The sequence below is a fragment of the Struthio camelus genome, chromosome 3 (assembly GCF_040807025.1).
Source record: "Struthio camelus isolate bStrCam1 chromosome 3, bStrCam1.hap1, whole genome shotgun sequence".
NCBI lineage: Eukaryota > Metazoa > Chordata > Aves > Struthioniformes > Struthionidae > Struthio > Struthio camelus.
The window spans coordinates 83,705,292-83,725,534 of NC_090944.1; the positions used below are offsets into that span (position 1 = coordinate 83,705,292).

Genomic DNA, 20,243 nt, shown 5'->3' on the forward strand with positions numbered 1-20,243 from the left:
TAATATAATTTCAGGGAGAAATTAATCTATATTCCTTGTAATTTGTGTCTCAGGAAGTGTGACTCTGCATTATTCATACCACAGCATAAACTTTTTTTCTGTGCTCTTTTCTCCTATTGTTAGTGTGTTCTGCCCATGGTTTGACAAGCTATGTGGATTTATGACACACATCCAGGACTACTGAGGTGGGATAAAAGCCTGTATCCTCTTTCTGAGAGAGTCTGGTGATGCAGAAAGATAGTTCATAAAAGATACGACTCTGTTGAACCAAAGCTGACCCAAGAATGTGGTGGCAGTACAGATCCTTTGCAGAAACGATGGCCAACAGCATCTAGCACAGTATTAACAGGAGCACAGCCAGTCAACTGAGGGATGTGTTATCCTTGCTTTACTCGCACTCATTTGGCTACATTTAAAATATTGCATACAGTTTGGGGCCACACAGTGTGAAAAGACATTGATAACCTGGAGCAAATTCAGCAGATGGCTATGGGCTCCAGCCCTTGCCCTGTGAGAAGAGGCTGAAGGCTTGTTCAGCCTGGGGAAGAGAGAGCTTCAGGGGCACCTAACAGCAGATGCCCCTCACCTATGGGGTGGCTATCAAGAAGAGAGAGACAGGCTCTGCGTGGTGGGCAGACAAAAGACTATGCACATAACTTGAAAAAAGGTGCTTAGACTGGATATAAGATAAAACTTTTTCACCATTAGGACATTCAAGCACTAGTATAGATTGCCTAGACAGGTTGTGCAGTCTCCATCATTTGTGGTTTTTCAAGACCCAAATGGATAAAGCCCTGAGCAACCTCGTCTGAACTCATAGCTGACCCTCCTTTAAGCAGAAGGTAGAACTAGAGGCTTCCTGAGCTCCCTTTCAACCTGAATTATCCTGTCATTCTCTGAGTCTATGTCTCTGGCTGCACCCAATCTGACTGTTTTTCTTGGAAATAGATAGGAATTAATGGATGAAGCAGCCCTTATGGCATGACCAAGGTATGAGTAAGCATCCTACAGGGAACTTGGACTGCCTACTGAACTTGGACTGTCTCCTTTGGTACAGAAAAATCTAAATTTCTTGTTCTTGTCTGCCACAAATAGGTTCACTGACAAATAATCCTTCTCCTCAAAGATCAATTGAATCAATGAATGAATCGTGAATTGCCCACTTTATTCCACTTTCCTTTGTTGAAAAATGTCTGTGCTGATTGCCTGCCAATGTATTTTGTCGTTCCAGGAGATGAACTGCTGTGAGCATAATCTGATGTTTGCATCAGTTCCATAACCAATTTCATAATTATCTCTTGTGCAGAGAAGTACTCATCCCTCCCAGTTTACATAAACTACAGCTATTGTCTTATCTGTCAGGAGGTGAATAGGCACTCTGTAAATGAGTAGTTAGACCTCCAAACAAGTGTTGAACCACACAGAGTTCTATACTATTTCTGTGTAAGTGTGACTTGCATTTAATTCTAGCCTACGTCTAGCCTATTTCACCAAATAAATATTTGCCACTGTAGGTTTTGTGAAAAAAATGGGAGGGAGAGCACTTCCATTCTATTTTTATTAAATCAGGAAGAACAAAACATCCTACAGAACTGTTGGAAAGGTGTCTGAACTGTATTGCTTGATAGGTACAATCTATCACCTAATTTTGCTGTCAACACGCAAGCTCCAAAATGTGGAAATGGCTGAATTGCCTGATGAACTGAAACAACTTCTGATGGTTACTTGGGGCAGAGCCTGAGGCTGTATGTTAAGTGAACATTGTTTCAAGTCCATCCTGAGTTAGGTAGCTTCTTATTACCTTAGTTTCAGAAATAGTTTTTTTCTGTTGATGTTAAAACGGGCTGCTCTGTTCTGACTTTTCATCTGAAAGTCATGAATAGGTTAAGAATGGTATGAGGTTCTGAACCTGTTAATGAGTTAGTGGTCCATATACAGATATAAGATATGCTTTGCTTCCTTAAGAATGAAGCTATTACATGGAAAGTATTGAAAATACCCTAGCGATATGAATAGTCTGAGAAGAACTCTGTACTGGAAGTGGTTTTGGCCTGCTAGAAACCAATGAGACTATGAGAAAATGGTCATATAAAAATCTCTTGCTCTTGTATACAAGAAAATTTCTGGACTTCAATCTTATTGTATTAAGGAAGAACATCTGTAGTCACCAGAGAGAAGAGAGAGAGATGGATAGGGGTGGTGGCTTATGAGAGGCATCTAGCTATAAATGCAAAGGTGTTCATTAGCAAGGAATAAGTCAAAAATGGTTCCCACTTATTTGCCTTTCACCAAAGCGGGAAAAATAAGTTTCCAAAGTTTTACGAGAAGGAAAAGGATAATCCAAAAAAAGCAATTATTGCATAGCTCTAGATGATTCTGCCTTGTCTCCCCTGAATTTTTGCTACAGTTGTGTAAGTAGTGGTAAATCCAGATAAGCTCTTCTGATAATATTGCCAATTGTTAAGGAGCCTACAGACTTTAAAGAGTGGGAGGTGCTTGGAGTTGCTTATTTCAAGTAGTTCTTTGATCAGATAGACTTTTTCCCCTACAAATACACATACATACCTGAAGAGTACACTGTAACATAAGAATTCCTTCCAGTCTTCTCAGAGATTGAATTAGAGGGTTCAAGGAGTAATTCCTGTCATCAGGGAAAGGGAATCTAAAGGTACTTGCTTTTCCTTGCTTTTCCTTGCTTCCCAGAGAGCCTGGAATTCCAAGCTAGTGCTCAGTCAACAGCGATGTTGGGTGAGACACTACAAATGCAGCAGCTGGAATTGCTCGAAGAGAAGTCTTTGCTATCTACCACAGAATTAATACTGGTGGAATACTCTGAGGTAAGAGTGAAAGCTCTTAGATATAATGAAGTTGAGGAACCTGGCACCAATCTTCAATACTGATAGTTTTCCTAGGGTAATGCAGTAATAGCAGTAGTATTTTAATCGGTAGTACAACAAAGAAGTTAAAACTGAGTGTACTTTTAGTGGATTTCAAATATTAGCAGTTACTATTTATTGCGCAACATGGATTATCCCTGTCAAATCTGGGCATAAAGCCTTCTTTGTGAAGGAGGGAAGAGGCAATTCAGACCCGAATTAGAGAGACCTATCGCAAGACCTGTGGAAGGTAAGGAAGGCAATTTCTTAGCACTGTTGTACCAGACCTCTTTGGAGACGAAGGCTTGATCAGCAAGCTTGGGAACTACTTATCTTTGAAGGAACTTTCTTAGTTTTGCAAAAAGGTTACATGAAGACGTGTGTGTGGAAATCTGTGGTAGTGTCAGATAGTCACGAGTCAGGTCTGTGGAGTTAAAGTACGTTAGACTATGTATACTGAGGACATTTGAGTCTCTTGATTCTGCAGATATGTTGTTATTAGGAATAGATACTACGTGGTGCTTCCCTTTGGTGATTTGAAACACTTAAGTTCTGTGTTTAAAACCTGAGGGTCATCAGTGGTTTATTCCCAAATCTAAGAGCTGATTGCTTTACAGCAATCAAAGGCTGAAAATTATCACTCATTTTGAAGCTTCATTCAAAAATTTATAGCTTCTTAGAGGAGGGCAAGACAACTGAGTGCATGAAATATGACTATTCAAAGACAGAGTCTACCAATGTTTTTATATATCACTTGTAATACCTGTAATGGCTCAGATCAAAGGTCTATCAGGCCCACAATGCTATTTCTGATACCTGATGCCTAGAGAAGTATAGAACAGCAGGGCAGACAAGTAACAGTACCTACTTCTGCAGCTCACTCTTCATTGTCCAGTGGCTTCCAGCCCCAGGATGTCCTGAGACAGAATTTATTGTTTTCCATGCAAGTTGTTCGTTTTCTTTCCTTAATTTGTTTAACCTCTTTTTATTTCATGCACACTTTTAGAGTCCACAGCACCCTGTGGCTGAAAACTCATCTATGGGCTCTGTGAAGAATGACCTCCTTTTGTCCATTTTGAACTTGCCACTAGCTATTCTGCCTTAGCAGAATAAGAATGGTCAAGCTCGTTCAGACTAAAGTTTGTAGCTTTATGACCAGATGCTCAATAACAAACTACGTATGGTTAAAAGAGCTGCTGAGATTCCTCAGAAACTAGACATTTTTACGGGGTATTAACTTGAAATTTATTTCTGTGAATGGAATAACCAAAACAATGCAGTTTTAAGCTTCTTTTCTTAAGAAATAAGGCTATACATTTGCATTCCATCATTCAGCCTCCAGACAGTAATTTCTGCAATGTTGGCCAACACCTTCTGACTGAGCTGAAGCAGTCTCAAAAACAATTAAATATATATAATCTAAATCATCATTTTGGTAGACCTGGAGTTAATGATCCAACTAAGGAAAAAATATCAGACAGCCTCAATAATTATTTGTCTAGTTTGGCATGCTATTAGCCCCTCCACACACAGAATAGGCCAGCCAGTCTGCCAGCCAGCACATCAGTTCATTTTTGAGTCAGTCACAATATTTATTCATGTGACTCAGCTGTTAATAACAGGAATTGGAAGAAAATCAAAGGTAATGTGGAAGGTGTTTTTAAGAAGTGTTGGTAATAGAGAAAGGAGGAACTAGAAATGCTGGGATCAGCTTGGGGGAACATGAAGAGCAACTGAGATTACTGCTAATATCAGCTAGAGGGGTAGAGGGGCGAAATGTAAAGGATAGGACACAAATCCATGGAAAGACAAACTTTACTAGTTTTGTTTAAAACTGACTCACTATTAAAATAATTTTTTAACTACAAATGAAATATTCATAAACTGCACATCATATATTTGCAGAAAATATTCAGCAATATTTTATAGAAAAAGATCCCTCCCAATTTATTAATGAAGTTAATCTTCCTGAAATATTTTTGATTTATTTCCTCTGTTTCTGCCATGGAAGAGGAAATCTGCCAATTCATAGATACACTTCTCTAGCTGTGAGATGATAGTCCCTTCTACCTGTAGGGCAGTGTACTTTTTATATGAGTGCTATGTGGTGGAAACAAACTACAGGTATTTTAATTGATGAAGAAAAGAAAGGGTGAATCAAATGATTAGCTGGCCAGTTTTAAGGATTTTCAACTTTCCTTCGATTTGTTTTCTGCCATAATATCTTCAATAAGTTTCTTGACCATTTATCTGGTCATAAAAAACTAATGTTGGAAAAAAATGTTTAAATTTGTTCCTAATTTTTGTTAAAATTTAATGGCTACCTATATTTGGTCAGCTGGACCAGAAAGGTTCATTTCTTATTTTGTCTCTGTTTTCACCTGTGTGTCTACTAAACTAAGGATAAGGCTGTTTATCTGGCCATGGATTGAGGTACTGATCTTTTCCAGGTCTAGATTTCAAAGTGTAAAAATATCTGTGATTTTTCACTTCCCTGGATCTTGAATAACTTCACCATTGGGGCCAGGCATCCATATCACAAACTCAGGCATTCTTGTCAGCTTCAGCATAGACCTAAAACCTGAGAGGGCAACAAGTTGCTCTGTGACAAAGCAGAGCTGTGTTGACAGGAGGCTGTGCAGCCAGCACCAGAAATACTCCTCCCAGAGTTGGGGTTTAAGTCTACGTGGTTTGAGGCTGACACTTTTCACTAGTGATTTATACACTTGAAAACAACAAACAAATCAAAAATTACCCCCAAAACCCACAGAGACAAATTTTCACCAGAGCACAGATTGAAATGCGAAAATAGTTGAGAGGTTACCGGTGCAGTTCTTCTGGAAGTTGGAGTTCTCCAGCGGGTGCCCTGGGATGCGGCACTGAAATCTGTGCTGCCAGAACTCGGGAAACCAGGGGTTGCGAGTGTTGGTGTCCAGCCGCAGCTTCAGATAGTAGTCATCAAACGACAAGACCTCTGGAGACTGCAGTTTGATAGTGATGCCTCCATTTGCTTCAGGTTCATAACCTTCAATGACTTCATCTCTATCTGCCCAGCCATCACTGCAAAGAGGAAAAACCTGTTACACAGAGTCAGGAAGCTTATTTTGAAAAAGCAACTAGCCAAAGGCATGCTGGCAGCCTCAGAAATGTGGTTATGGGGAAATCTAAAGCATGTTCCAGGCAGATTTAAAATTTAGACAGAGATAGAAAGAAGAAAGAACAGTAATGGAGACTTCTGTAATGAGCAGGCATGACTAATTTCATGCTGAGTCCTCATTAACTCATCTGGAATGAGGAAGATCTGTCTTTTTCTCCCTGGAAAGGGGTTTTGGATATAGCATAATGTGATGTCTTTATAACTGAAAAGATTCTGCCTTATTTAGGCTGTCCTGTAAGGGGTAGAAACTGGAAGAATTATTATTGATGGAAAGGAAACCAAAGCAGAATCCTAGGTGTTTTGCAGAAGATATCTCTGCATGCATGGATCTTACAGCTAGAAGAGTAATTCAAATCAAACACAAACCGAGAAATGCCTCATGTTGGGGAGAATGGAACAAGAATACTTCATAAAATTGAATAAACTAAAAAGAAAACCACATGCTATGCTTGCACTGTAAGGGATCTGTGAAAATAGGCTTTTCTAATGAAAAATGGCTTTTCTATTGTACTTTTCTGTTCGTTCATTTGTTTATTTATTCTATTGTCAATCTAAGCCAATCATGCCAAAGCACAAAGGCGCTCTTAAGAACCTGAAGAAAAAATCTTTTCTGAGGATATTAGTTGATGGAAATTCTATTTTAGTCAGCCTGAATAAAGTCCTTCGGGCTTAGCATCTGAGTTTTAGTTTAGTTGTCTTAACTGGAAGTCCATTAATTTAGTGTCATTCTCCAATTCTTATTAGGGTCTCCTGAACACAGTGGTATCACAGTTTGATTTAAGTGAAAATATAAGTCAGCCTATGGTTAATTCTAATAGGCTGGTCATATTACGGGAGGAAGATTATTTTGGTATCTCTGATCTAGCTGTATCTATTCATCATCAAACCAGCAGCAGTGCTGCTGTGAAAAGCAGAGAGATAAGTACTTTCAGCAACAAAGAGCTCTAGAGGAAAAATGTTATTGACTGCTAAAACAAAAATCGCTGTTTCGTCCAAAAGCAGCCCTTCACAGACTGTCCTGAACCCTGGACAGACTGAAAGAAGTTCCATATTAGGAGCCTCCTACACAGTTCCTTGAGAAGAGCATAGGATTGTAGCCCATACCAGCTGAGGACATTCATTCATGAGGCACTCAGCACAGAGGTGGCAGGAACTCCAAAACGGAAAATAGACAACATTCGAAATAGCAAGTTCTGTCACGGTACCAGTCCAACAAGTGTAGAGTGACTATGAATGGTGTAAGTGTGAGTCTTGGGCCCCCAGCCTCCAGACCGAATAGCTGCCATTCATGTTAACTGCTGCATTTCTGAACTTCCAGAATCTGTGCTGCTGACACCTAGAAAAAAATGGTAGGTCTCCATGAAAATACAGGACAGGCCATGTACTGAATGTCTTCATATGGGACACTGGTCCCATACATGACATCATAAGATAGATGACATCTGGCAACCCACTGACTACAGAAAAGGATCTACAGATTCTTTTCAGCTTGGGCCATGGGACCCACAAAGCTATACTATTAGATGGCACTGCATGGCACCTTCGAGTCAGGATTTCTTCTTTGTTCCCCTTTCTTTGTCTTCCTTGTAAAGGCCTTGCAGTAGGAGTGGGCAAACTTTCTGAGCCTACAAGCCACTGACCAAATTCTTCATATAGCTAAGTGGCATTAGATACATACACATGCATATTGCATCTCACATGCAATGTGAGAGCTGAGAACAGCGGGAGGTGCAGGGAGAAGTTCACATGAGGGAGACAGCAATGGCATGAGTGTCCCGTGGAGGGCTGGGGCTGGCACGACGCTGCATCCCAAAGTGACTCTGCCAGGATGAGCCCAACCTAGTAGTACCTACCGGATCATTTCCTCCCACAGCCAGTGACATGGGTTACCCAAGTGCTGCCTTTGTACCAGTACAGGCCTACTGATAATCACCTGGCCTGATCTTGACCTGACGCTGCAGTTGAACTGACTGCCATAGAAGTGCACACAGCTCAAGAGCCTCAGTTTTTCCATTCCTGCTTCCTGCCCCACTTGCCCACATGCTTTGGACAACTAGTAAGATGCACAGCATACCCTTACTACCTCATATTGCACCACAGTCTAGCTAACCTTACAAAGACAAAACCAGGAGAAGCAGCTTTTTAAATTCCACATAGTTCAAGTCACAAACTAGCACAAGGAACTAAAAGACATCACATTTATTTCTTCTTGTGTGGGGGAAAAACAAGCAAGAGGTCACTTACAGCATAATTAATTGACATCTAATTGCATGATTACTTCATTATATGTCACAATGTTTATGGGTTGTAAACTGTAGAATCAAACAGAAACATCACTGAGTCAAAAAGATTAGGTAAACCAGGTCATTTTTTAAAAGATTTTCTAGAAAGGAGGTAGTTTCTCTAGTGCTGGGATTCCTATCAGCCAAACATTAGAATGATTTATTTCCTCTCCCCTGTAAGTTTGGCTTGGAAGATTGCCACATTAACTCTGAAGATGAAGTAGAGCTTTTCTGCAAAGGTGAAAGAAAATGCATCTCAAGTTCTTTGAGTGCAGCTGGTGGAAAAGCTCACCAAATTGGAACACGGACTGTCATCTCATGTTTCTTTGTCTCCTTCTAGTCCATAACTGGTTTTTTTTTGTTCTCTCTTCAGTTTCCTCAAATTATTAAAACTATCTGAAAAGCCATGTGCCCAACCAAATGTGAAGAAAAGGCACTGGAACCAAAAAAAAAAAGTGTTAATTTGTGTTGGGGTTAATATAGGAGCTTTGCTCTACTTCCAGTAAAGTCAAGGAGCAAAAGAGAGTCCCTCTCTGATCTCTTAGGGGACACATGCCATCTCGGTAGCTGCAGATTCCTGGCAGTGCTGAAAGTTGCCCAAGGGAGCCTGAGCAGCTTAACAGGCAGTGGTGGGAGGACAATTATTGGAGACCTAAAATCTTTTTATAATCTCTGACTAAATTTCTTTTTAGTGTGTGAAAAAAATTGTCTGAATATTGTGCATCATTAGTGCTATTTGAATGAGTGAATAGCATACCAAAAAATAGTGTTAAAAATTTTGATGTTTCTAATGCTGAGCAACACCATGATATTAAAGGCCAGATGATAATGTGCACATCAGCGATACAATCATAAAACCAATAGCTGATCCAAGGGAAAAAAAATGAAATCTCATTAAAAGGCAGCGCATACTATTCTTTTATTGTCAGAATCTAGTACTTTCCACCTACTTTCCCTTTTTTATCCTGCTGAGCGGCAAGTAAAACTGAATGTTCCTTGTGCGTCTCTCCCATGTGCCTTTACTGCCCATTTCGTGAACTCATGCCTGAAACAGTAGAGCTGCTTATTGGCATGACAACGTGGCCCAACATCCATTGCCTGAGCTGCCTTCTCTGATGACTGTCCTTTGCAGGTTTTGTGTCACAGTCTAGCCTTGAAACACAGCTGGTATCTTGCGCAATAGTTGATCGCAAATTCTATGAGGGTGTTTATAATGTGAAAACAGAAGCAGTGAGGGAGGGACAAGTGTGTGGGTGTCAAACCAGCAACCACTCTGTTCTCTGTTAGCAGAAAAAGAACCAACTGCTTTCCTTACAGTTTTGTGGTGTTTATCGCAGTCAACGCAGTCACTAATTTTCTGCAAGCTGCTCTCAGTCGAAGTTCAAATCTGGTGGCCAACACTCACGAAGCCAAATCCAAATGCCAGCGTTCAGTCATAAATAGGAATCAGGCAAAAAGGGGAAAACCCCCAGAGTTACCCCTGGGTAAGCCTCAGAAGCTCCTATTTCCCATTAGCACAGACTGAGTTTGAAGAAATGAAGCAATTTCCTTTTTTAACCAATTTACTATCCTGATGACATATTACACTGGACATTTCTGAATTGTAGCTAAAACGCTTTAGACTCACTATATTTTCTGAACTGCAGCCACATACGTTCTTATGACTAAAACACCAGGAGAAATATAATGGATTTCCAATTTTCTCTCCTCTTCCAAACATGAACACTGTCAGCTGCTTTTCACAAGGGCTGATGAGACAACCAGCAATCAAGTAGTCTATTTTCATCTCTTCAGGACTTTAACTCTAAACAGTGCGGTAGCAGTTCTGCTCTGCTTCCCAGTACAGCATTCAGATCATTACTTTTCCAGATGCTTTTTCCAAACAGGCAAACAAACAAGCAAAAAGAAAATATGCTATTGTTTATGAAGAAGCTGCTCTGTGATTTTTGTGGGAGATATCATCCTTTCACTGGTAAAGAAAATGAAATGCGTTTGTCAGTCCTGGAAACTATAACTGGCAATTTGATCCTCGCACCCTCATAAGGCAAGATCATAGAGGGCAACGGATTTAGATGCTTGTGTCTGAAGGTCTGCATCACTGGCAGCTCTGCCAAACCCCTCAGCATTAGCAAATGCAGTATTTTCTTAAGAGGTTTGCATTGGTGATAACATTTTTTTTTCCTGCTGTACTGGGCAAGACACATAAAACATAAAAGAAATTAAGAGTGAAAAGCCCTTTATAAATGCTAAATGAATTACTTTTGCAATAGTCCTTCTACCTAGAGCAGATGTTGTTATTATTATAAGGGCAAATAAATCAGTCATACTAAAATGATTTCATTTCTTTTTAGATGGATTCTGTTCCAGTGCTAGGGGCTATTTTTCACCCAGTTTAAAAAACAGTGTTACATGCAGTTATGTTTATTTAAATTAGGAGTGTTAGTTTCAGACTTCCAAGAGTTGGTGCACAGAGCTTCCCTGCAGGGGTGCATTCCTGCTTAGGTGGATCACAGTCTAGATTCTTGCTTTTCTCTCCTTTCCACAAAACTAAAGCACGCATCAATATACTTTGCTTCCACTCCCACAAAACACGTTTCCTGCCCCTCTACTCAGCCCTGGTAAGGCCTCACCTGGAGTACTGTGTCCAATTCTGGGCACTGTGAGGGTGACAGAGCACTGGCACAGGTTGCCCAGAGAGGTAGTGGAGTCTCCTTCACTGGAGATATTCAAAACCTATCTGGATGTGATCCTGGGCAATGTGCTCTAGAGGTCCCTGCTTGAGCAGGGAGGTTGGACTAGATGATCTCCAGAGGTCCCTTCCAACCTCAACCATTCTGTAATTCTGTGATTCTGTGATTCTAACCATTGCTCTTCAGGCTGCCAGCTGGCCTACTGCTATATTAAACTTCTAATAGATTTAAATATGAGGACAGCACCACTCAAAAAAAAAATCAGCATTCAATAAAGTGCCAAGGCCATTTTGTTACTTATGTCAGTATCTTTATTTTAAAGCAAAATGATTATATCCAGGAATATTTTGACATTTTATTTGGAAAGTGCCTTTTCGCAAAACCACTTTTCTGGGTGGTAATCAGACACTGCTTATTTAGAGATATTTCAAAATGCTACAAATCCCAAAGTAGTGATAAGTGGAGTTTAAACAGTCTGTGACTTGGTTCTGACAAATGCCAGTGTTCTGAATGGCTGGTCAGAGCAGGAAGCCTGCGACTTTTGTTTCTCTAGCTGTTTATAAAAAATCTCCTCTGGTAGTGCCCAGCTCTAAAATCCAGCACGGATTCTTATATATGCATGCAAGAGTACAGTTTTAATGACCTCATGTGTGCTATACTGGCAGAATGCATGGAAATTCACAGGCCGGCATGTGACCAACCCAGAAAGTACCAGCGTGTCAGGAGAGATAATTTCACAGGCAACTCCACCAAAAAATCAGTATATCCTATTGCTACTTAATATGAGCAAAGGCAGCAGTATCAGATCCAGAGTAATCTGGAAAAAACACTGTAAGTGGCTGCTCAGGCACTCTCTTCTGACAGTAGATTTAAAAAAAAAATCTTTATTTTGCCAGTCTGATATGTGGGAAAGAGAAAACAAAATTAGCTTATTGTGAAGGAGGATGGAAATCTTTTCTGGCAAAGAACAACTCTATCAAAAATATTCAGTGCCCATGTAATATGTGCTTCACACAGAAGACCCCATGGAAAGAAAATGGAGCCTGTCCAGAATTCGTAAATCAGAAATTGGCAAACAGAAAGCTGGAAAATGCTGAAAATTATTGTTATTGAGTATTATATCAAACCTAAGACACAAAAGGACACTCACTCATTCATTCAGCTAAATCACCAGTCCTATATACCCATCTTAAAAAGTGGGACAGCCTTCCTCAGTTCCAACATCATATGTACTTAAAACACAGGCTTACCTCTGTATGTGTGAGTAATACTGGTTATCTTAGTACAATTAGTCCCATGGATAAAGATTATCCTGTATCTCACTGCTGGCAGGATCAGGCTGGAAGGCTGCATGTCGTCATGCTATAACCTGGGGCTTGCTGAACACTGGCTGACCTTCTCAAAAACAGAAGACTCAGAACAAGGAATTTACTAAATCTTGTCAACTGAAAGAGAAAAGGGGTAAACAGACCAGTATTTTTGCTTCTGCAGCCAGAGGTGGAGGTAGGCAGGCGTCATCAGTCTCCCAAATTGTCCACCTCTTACAGCAGGTGTCACAGGATACTGGGGGATTCATCTCCACTCCCTTTCCCCACAAACTAGGCTGAGCTCAAACGTTCCTTGAATTCCAGCCCCTAGATTTCTCCTGGTTGTTGATTTTCATGAGATGAGTGCAGATTCAAATCAGCTGTAAGCATCATCAAAATATCAGCTTTAAGAACTGGAAGCAGGAAGAGAAAACCACTTAAGCTTCTCCTTGGAAAGCAGTGAAAAGTAAGGGGGTGAGAGAAGACTGCCATCTTGACCATCTCCCCATTGCCAGGTACAAGAGGAGCAACTAAGGAGCATTTGCTGCCAGACTGTGCAGTTATTGATTTTAGACTCACATATCACGCAGTGCTGGTATGCTACTGTGGGCACCTTGGCATGGCCTACAGGCTCAAGAACATGTCAAACACGGTCAAGACTTAGGCTGGACATCTCTAGAGAGTACCACTGGGTTTCAGAAAGTGATTGGCAGGATTAACTGTGCACTGTTAACACTATACCCTTTGCAACAACTGTATGTGTACCCCATCATGGTATGAACCCTAATGTCCTGCAAGAGGCGGCATTTTCTAGGTGAAATAGAAAGAAATGGTCCAAAAAAATTCACAGGGCCACTTTCTGTGAGTACTTAGTCATATTTTTTGGTAAATTTTCTGTTCATGCCAGGTTCTGTTGCATAAAACTGCATATGGAATTTTTTACTTCCTGTCCATGATTAGTGATGGCCTGCAATCACACCAGTGCATTAGTTTTTTATATTTTATGCTAGCACAAGCTGTTGGTAAGGATTTCCAATATTTAGTTAGCAAATCAGGGATTTTTTTTGAATGAATGAATGAATGACACACTGTAAAGAACTTAAGTTGATAAATGATAGGTCATTATGTTTCAGATGATTATCTTTCATTTTTGTGTGAATTTTCAGAGTTTTTGCACTGTTCATTTTAAAAATGTAGATTATAACCTCATGGACCATGATGGATTGTCTATTTTGTAAATATGTGTTTAGGAAGGTTTTAATTATCATACGCTGTGCATACATTTACATGAAATTTACATAATGTAATCTAACTGTCTATCATGCAGGCATGATCTTGGGGAGTCTTTGCTGTGAAAATTCTTAATGCGATTGGCATGTACAGCTTTATGTAAACGTGGTTACTGTTTTTATGCAGGAAAGGTTTTACCGTTCTCAAGGGTACACAGTGGTGCACATCTTCGAAAATCAGCAGCCATACATATATTCTCTGAGGCAATAGCTGAGTTTTCACAAGCTGTACACATGATTCTACCCCAGCCCGTCAAGAGGATTGAATCCTTGCTCTGCATATTTGAAATTCACAACATGAAGCATTGCGAATGTGCAATCTCTTGTCCAAATGAAAGTATGTGTAGGGAGGAAGATAGGGAAGACAGTTTTAAACAAGAACGCACAAACGGGAAGCCTTCATCTTAGCACTGTGGCTCATAGAAGGTGCTCCTGGCTCCAATCAGGGCAACTCAAACCAAGATTTTTAACATCTCATCAATAAACCCAAATCTGCAAATAAAGAGTTTTACCTTTGATTCTCTATATCAACTCTTGAGGATTTTTTAACCTTTTGTTGCAGCTGTGCTGCAGATTATGTGCAAGGAGGTTCCACTGCGCAATGCTTACAGGTAATAAGGGATAGTTCCTGCCACAAAGAGCTTGACTGTAGATCCTTTCAGGGAGGATAGATAGGAAGCGATATTCTAAGTAGGAATTTTATCCTGCCTGGTATCATAGGCTGAAGTATATTCTGCACAATCAGGCACAGGTATAAAAGGAAATAGAGCGCCTTCTACCTTTGCTCCAGCCACTTGCAAACTACTCCAGTGTTGGGGCCACATCTGAAGGTCTGAGAAGAGAGATACCCTATGGTGAGGAAACAGGCTAGAAACGGACAGGCAGGTGCAGAGAATAAGTGAAGACTTGGTTCTGTTTCCTCCATGCCACCCCAGCAGAGCCTGCTGGGTGCTTGGATGTGGATTTGTTGTGCTTCCTAAGGCTAATTCATGGATGTCCTCCCTAACTGCAGGCCAAAACAGGGGCACGTTTCCTTCCTTCTCTTCCTGTTTTGTTTGTGGAGACTGAAGGATAGGGAAATAAGAAAGCGTCTTAGAATCACTTTTCCATTTCCCTTTTCTCACAGACTGTGCTGCACTCAGATATACCTTTAATTAAAGATTTCAGATTTTCCCTATATGTTGACTTTCATAAGATAGTCTAGAATTTTCCTTTAGTGTTTTATATTCTCACAATTCCCTCAAATCATCTCTCAGTCTAACCTTCTCATGGGATAATGCTTAAGAGAAATATACACAGAATTTATAACCCTTTTTTCAATGGAAATTAAATTCTAAATATGCAGATCTAAAGAAGGCATCCTACATTTTGCATTTAGTTATTCTCATCGGTTCTTAGGACCTGGAAGACAATTTCCACGCTCATGCTTGAAAACTGTACCTTTGCACACACTTCCATGCAGAAACTGCTCATTATTTTGATAACTATTAAATTAAACCATTTTCTGCAGTAGAATAGGTAGCTGTTATTCCAAAATCAGTTCCCTGTACTCAGCAGATCATGTTATCCATTCCATATCAAAATATACTATCCTGGGCTTCAAAACATCAGCTTAAATGAAATGAAAAACAAAAGGAGAAATATGATGAAAATCATAATTGAATCTCAAAATCTGTGAAACTATTAATCAAGGCTAAATTTGGCCATCTGCATTTTTTTCTTTCATGTTTTCTGTGGATACTTGAACATTCGAACAAGTAATGTTCAATACTTGAACATTATTGTGGATGTTTATTAAAGTGATATTTATAAAAATTTACAAAAAATTCATCTGAAATTATATATTCCTATGTAAAATATCCAATTCATATTATGTTAGTGGATGGTCTAAGCATCTAAATGTTCCAGTGAGTGAATTAAGTAATACTTCAAGACTTTCACAGAATGAATAAAGTAAAATCATGTGACTTGGGTAACCTACTAACATAACGTTGCATAGTGTCTGCAATGAACAGACCATTTGCAAACCAAGAAATTGATTAATAATTTGAATAATGAATTCACCTGAAGATTAAGCAATATGCTCATGAACAGTTACCAAACATAAACAAGGTATAATTAGCCTTGAATAATATTTTTTCTAACAATTCACTTCTTCCAGCTGACCCAGAGTAACTGTTTTAAAGCATTTTAAAAGCATGTAAAAGTATTACTGATTTATTCTTCTGCACTTTTTGCTTTCTTAAAGTTATAAACGTTTATCCAAGTAGGTGAACAAACGTGAAATAAGAATTCTAAGTACTATCATCTGCTTGTCTGAACAAAGCTTAGCCTATTATCACCTAGCTAACCTCTGCTCCTCAAATTTGTTTGTTCTTATCAGTCAGAACTACAGCAGAGAGCAGAAGTCTTTTGGGTATCCTATCCATATTAAATCAAAATATGCCCAGAAAACATCTGGAAATGAGCAGGTTATCCTGCTCAGAGGAACCACCGAAATGTGCCGTCTTGTTTCAATGACTCTTCCTGAAGACTAGATTGTAAGTTTCGCATTCATTGTTTACATGTTACTCATGCTACCTGGCTTCAGTGAGTCAACCAGGATGACAGCTATTCTTTGCTGTAAGGAAAAGGTTCACACACAGGCTCCCACTAGCATGCGATAACTGAGTGGTATTTCAGTACATCCCACAGTAACCTCATTTTGGGGCATCAAGAGTTTGGGAAGCTGCAGTGAGATGTGTACTTAAAAACAGAGCTAGCACACAGCAGTGCAGTAGCCTGACTATCTAGGAATTAGAAAAAGCACCCGCTGAATCATTTTCTTCTAGGAAAAATTAATTGACTAGTATATAGGCCTATCTATGTGTTTAAGAGAGTAACAACGTAAGTCAAGAATTTCTAAAAGCTACAGGTTTCATTGTAATTTATGCTAAACAGAAATGTATATTAAAGATATTATAAAAAAAAAAGAGTAAAAATCAGTAGTTTGTTATAAACATTAATAAAATTGTGAGGAGAACAGATGTACACTTAGAAAAAGGGTAGAGGGTTTGCCAAAACCTTGCATAGACTATATGTATTCTTATACTTGGAACATGCTTAAAATTGCAAGGGTAAAATAGTTCTATAGATTTTTTTATATTGTATGTTCAATGGGCAAAGTAAGGTATGCTATAACTAAGTAAATATATCATTGAATAAAGTACCAACACTTCATTAGACTAAATAAGAATATAAAAAATACAACAATCAAAGTCATAATTAATAGGGACTTAGTATTTCAAAGGGTCTAAATTACCAAAATGCCAAATAAACGCATAAGGTAATCAGATTAACTCTTAAGACTGATAAAACAAAAAATCATTCTTTGTCCGTTTCTGGAGAGGGAAAGGGCAGCTCTTTCCTTCATGACCTCAAGCTACATTTGAATCAGAAGAATTGTCCTACGCAATAGGTATGGATATCTTTTCTAAAATCAGACTTTTTATTGGTGAGATCAAGAGTGCTTAGTGGATTTGTTACTTAAATCGTTGAGTCAGTAAGGATACACAGAATCCACTTAAATGTGAGTTTATACATTTCACCCCTGACAACACAGCTGTTATGCGATGACGGGGGCGGGGGGATCTCAATCCTCACACACGTATGTGATAAACAGAAGTGCTCCTAACCCTTACTTACAGTAAATCTCCCTTTCTACCATCTTTTCCATCCACCTTTCCTCCGCAAAGAGTTTTCTTTACCTGCACCTTTTCAACCTGACCCAAGCCAGTTTCTGACTGGTCCCAAGAAGGACAAGATAAGATGAAATAATTGGGTAAACATTTTTCTTTACTTTTGCATGACTGCTTTTTTATGAATTTTGGGAGGCAATGGAAATGCTCAAACTCAACAAGCCGGGATATCTGTGAATAAGTAAACTCGGCCACCTGCAAACCAGAAATACTCTGCACAAACAAGGGTGTCACGTTTGTTATTACATCTGTGCTTGCTGCAGATCTTTCTGGGATTTTAGCAAAGAAACAGCACAGACGAATGGTCACAGTATAATGGTTAAATGCACTGCCTGAGAGTGCTTGGTTCAATAGCGACTTGAACTACAGTTGCATCACACATCCAGTATGTACTTCTAGATACCTGAAACGTTTGTCAACAATTACTTACAGTGTTTATCTGAGCAATTCTGTCTCTGACACGGCCTCGAGGGCCTTTGGCCGTTTTAGCTTGAGTGTCAGGCCACAGAGATGGCAGTGGCTGCCGGCAGGGCCGGGCCGGAGCTGGCCACCAGGGCCCGTCCTTCCACCCGCCCCGAGGGCGTAGGGCTTGGGGGCAGCCGAGGCAGCCCCAGCCCCAGGTGGGGGGCGGCGGGCACCACCGCAGGGCTGGGGATGGGACGCGTCCATGGGCCAGGAAAGGTGACCAGGGTCAGATAAGGCCCCGTGTTGGCCGGGCCGGGCCGGGCCAGGCCACGGGGCCAGGGCCAGGCCATCGGCCTGCAGGTGACTCACTGACGCTACAATAATTCTTCTTTTCTTCTCTGGCTTATACAACTGAAGCACAGTGTTTACAAAAATTGATTAACGACATAATTAAACAGCCACGTTCACTGGCAGCACTTCTGAACCTTGAAGGTATCCATCATTTTAAATGGCAGGTGTAGTAGTTCAGGCTTTAGTTTTAGCAAGCAGCTGATGATACTGTTTCCCTACAAACACACCCTGAGTCTCTCTGTACACTGGCCATAGCCAGGCCACGGTCCTCTGGCCAAACCGAATGAAGATAAAAAGCCCTTTTTCTCTTCTGGAACTTAGATTCTTTACTTTATACGGATGGTCCTACAGGAATCGGCCGCTGACCCCACCTCCTTGGTCCTTCTCATAACTGCTTTTCAAATTCTTTTCTACAGGCCCGTAAGGTTGCTCTAGGAGGTGGCTGGGGTCTTTGTCTTCCCTTAACGCACATTCTTCCCATGAAAGGAAGAGGCCTTTGTTTCTGATGTAGGTCCTATGCTTTTGCATGATCTTGCCTTTTATTTACAGGATCATAGAATAATTTAGGTTGGAAAAGACTCCTAGAGCTCTCCTAATCCAAACTCCACCCAGAATAGGGCTTTGAATAAGCTTTTCAAAAAATATTTCACCCCCGTGATTCCATTTAGAGCTTTCAGCAAGCTATGTCATCCATGCAGTCTCGCTTGGCTCACTCCTACCATTGTCTTTAGGTTATTATGGAAAGCCCAAGTTGCAGATAACTAGAGTCAACAAATCTGCTGCTATAACTTATGACTTAAACTTTAGGCTTCTAACTCTGAAGCCAAAACTTCTTTTATATTTTATTTGATTAATCTATTGACCTCAAAACAATCAAAGTGTTCCTAGGATCAACTGTTATTACTTAGCAGTGATGTCACAACTTACTGTAAGCTTTTTTTTTTTAAAATAGACTCCTATTTTGTCTGGCTTTTGCACAAGGGCACACTAGGGAAAGATTGTGTTATGCAAGAGGAAAGGCTCCATACACAACGAGAGAGAAACACTTTCCCTTTTTGCTCACAGGTATTTCTACCACACATAGCTTTCCCACCCAGGGAAAAGGAATGGATATGGATCCACATAAGAAAGATAATTGTCACTTGGCTTCATGCAGTAGTAGGAGTTAAGAAAAGAAACCTGAAGGACACAGTGCAGAAACTTCCTCAGAGTAAAACTGCTGCCTTTATGGGCAAGGAAAAGTGCAAGAGGAAAGGCAAAATAACACCACTAAAGCACATATGGGCAAAGAGAAAATCCACAAAACATATTAGACTCTTTATAGGAACGACCTAGCCCTTTTTAATGTTGGAAAATCTTAACAGAGAATGATTAATAACTGGATAAAGAATACTAAAGGAAAACTGGATCCTCATTGAGGTGCTTCAGTTCTGTGCACATGATGCGAAAAATGGTTTGCAGAGCATTTGACAGTATTCATCCAAGAGCTGACTGATCCCACAGCTGGCGCTTCTCTTTCTGTTTTCAGGTCCTCAGAGTGATATTAAAGTCTCTTAAATAGGAATTGGAAACATTACTTTCTGAATGTTTCTGTTTCACACATAACACATACATACCAGAAACATGCAGTACTTATGCAGGCAGAAGAGAAAATGACCATCATGACAACAAATGGGACCACTTACCGTTTTCTGATGGTCAGAAGTAAAAGGAAGAAAACCTAACTAAAACTATGGAGAAGTTGAAAAGTCTTCAATTTTATTATTTCCTTTTACTTTATTGCTAAATGGTGTCTAAAAGTTTAAGAACCCATCCTGAAGACACTAAATTGAGTTTACCTCCAGCAACAAAGTCGGAAAGCAAAATTTTAAATCCATGTTGATGGGAACTCAGAAAAAGCAGTTAGTTCTTCAGAAACATTCGAAATACAAACTATTCCTGGTATTTATCCACTGAAAAATTGATAAAAGCTACCTTCCTCAAGAGAAGTCATATTCACATTAAAAAAAACAGAATTGAGGAAAAAAGAAATGAAAATAGTTTCTTCAAAAAAAATACTCTTGTTGTGCAAATGTAAGAAGAGTAGGCTGAAGCTCTGAATAATTTGGATATCAGATGGACTGCTGCTAGCAAAAAGACAGAAAAGATA

General features: G+C 39.8%; 1 protein-coding gene across 7 annotated transcripts in view; it reads right to left on the bottom strand.

The window, feature by feature from the left end:
* GRM1 (glutamate metabotropic receptor 1) overlaps positions 1-20,243 on the bottom strand; it is a 197,495-nt gene that overhangs the window by 61,557 nt on the left and 115,695 nt on the right. For all 7 annotated transcript variants that reach the window (XM_068938806.1, XM_068938807.1, XM_068938809.1 and 4 more), the window contains exon 4: positions 5,701-5,936. In XM_068938806.1, coding sequence (XP_068794907.1) covers positions 5,701-5,936 — 236 coding nt within the window. The remainder of the gene's footprint in view (positions 1-5,700; positions 5,937-20,243) is intronic.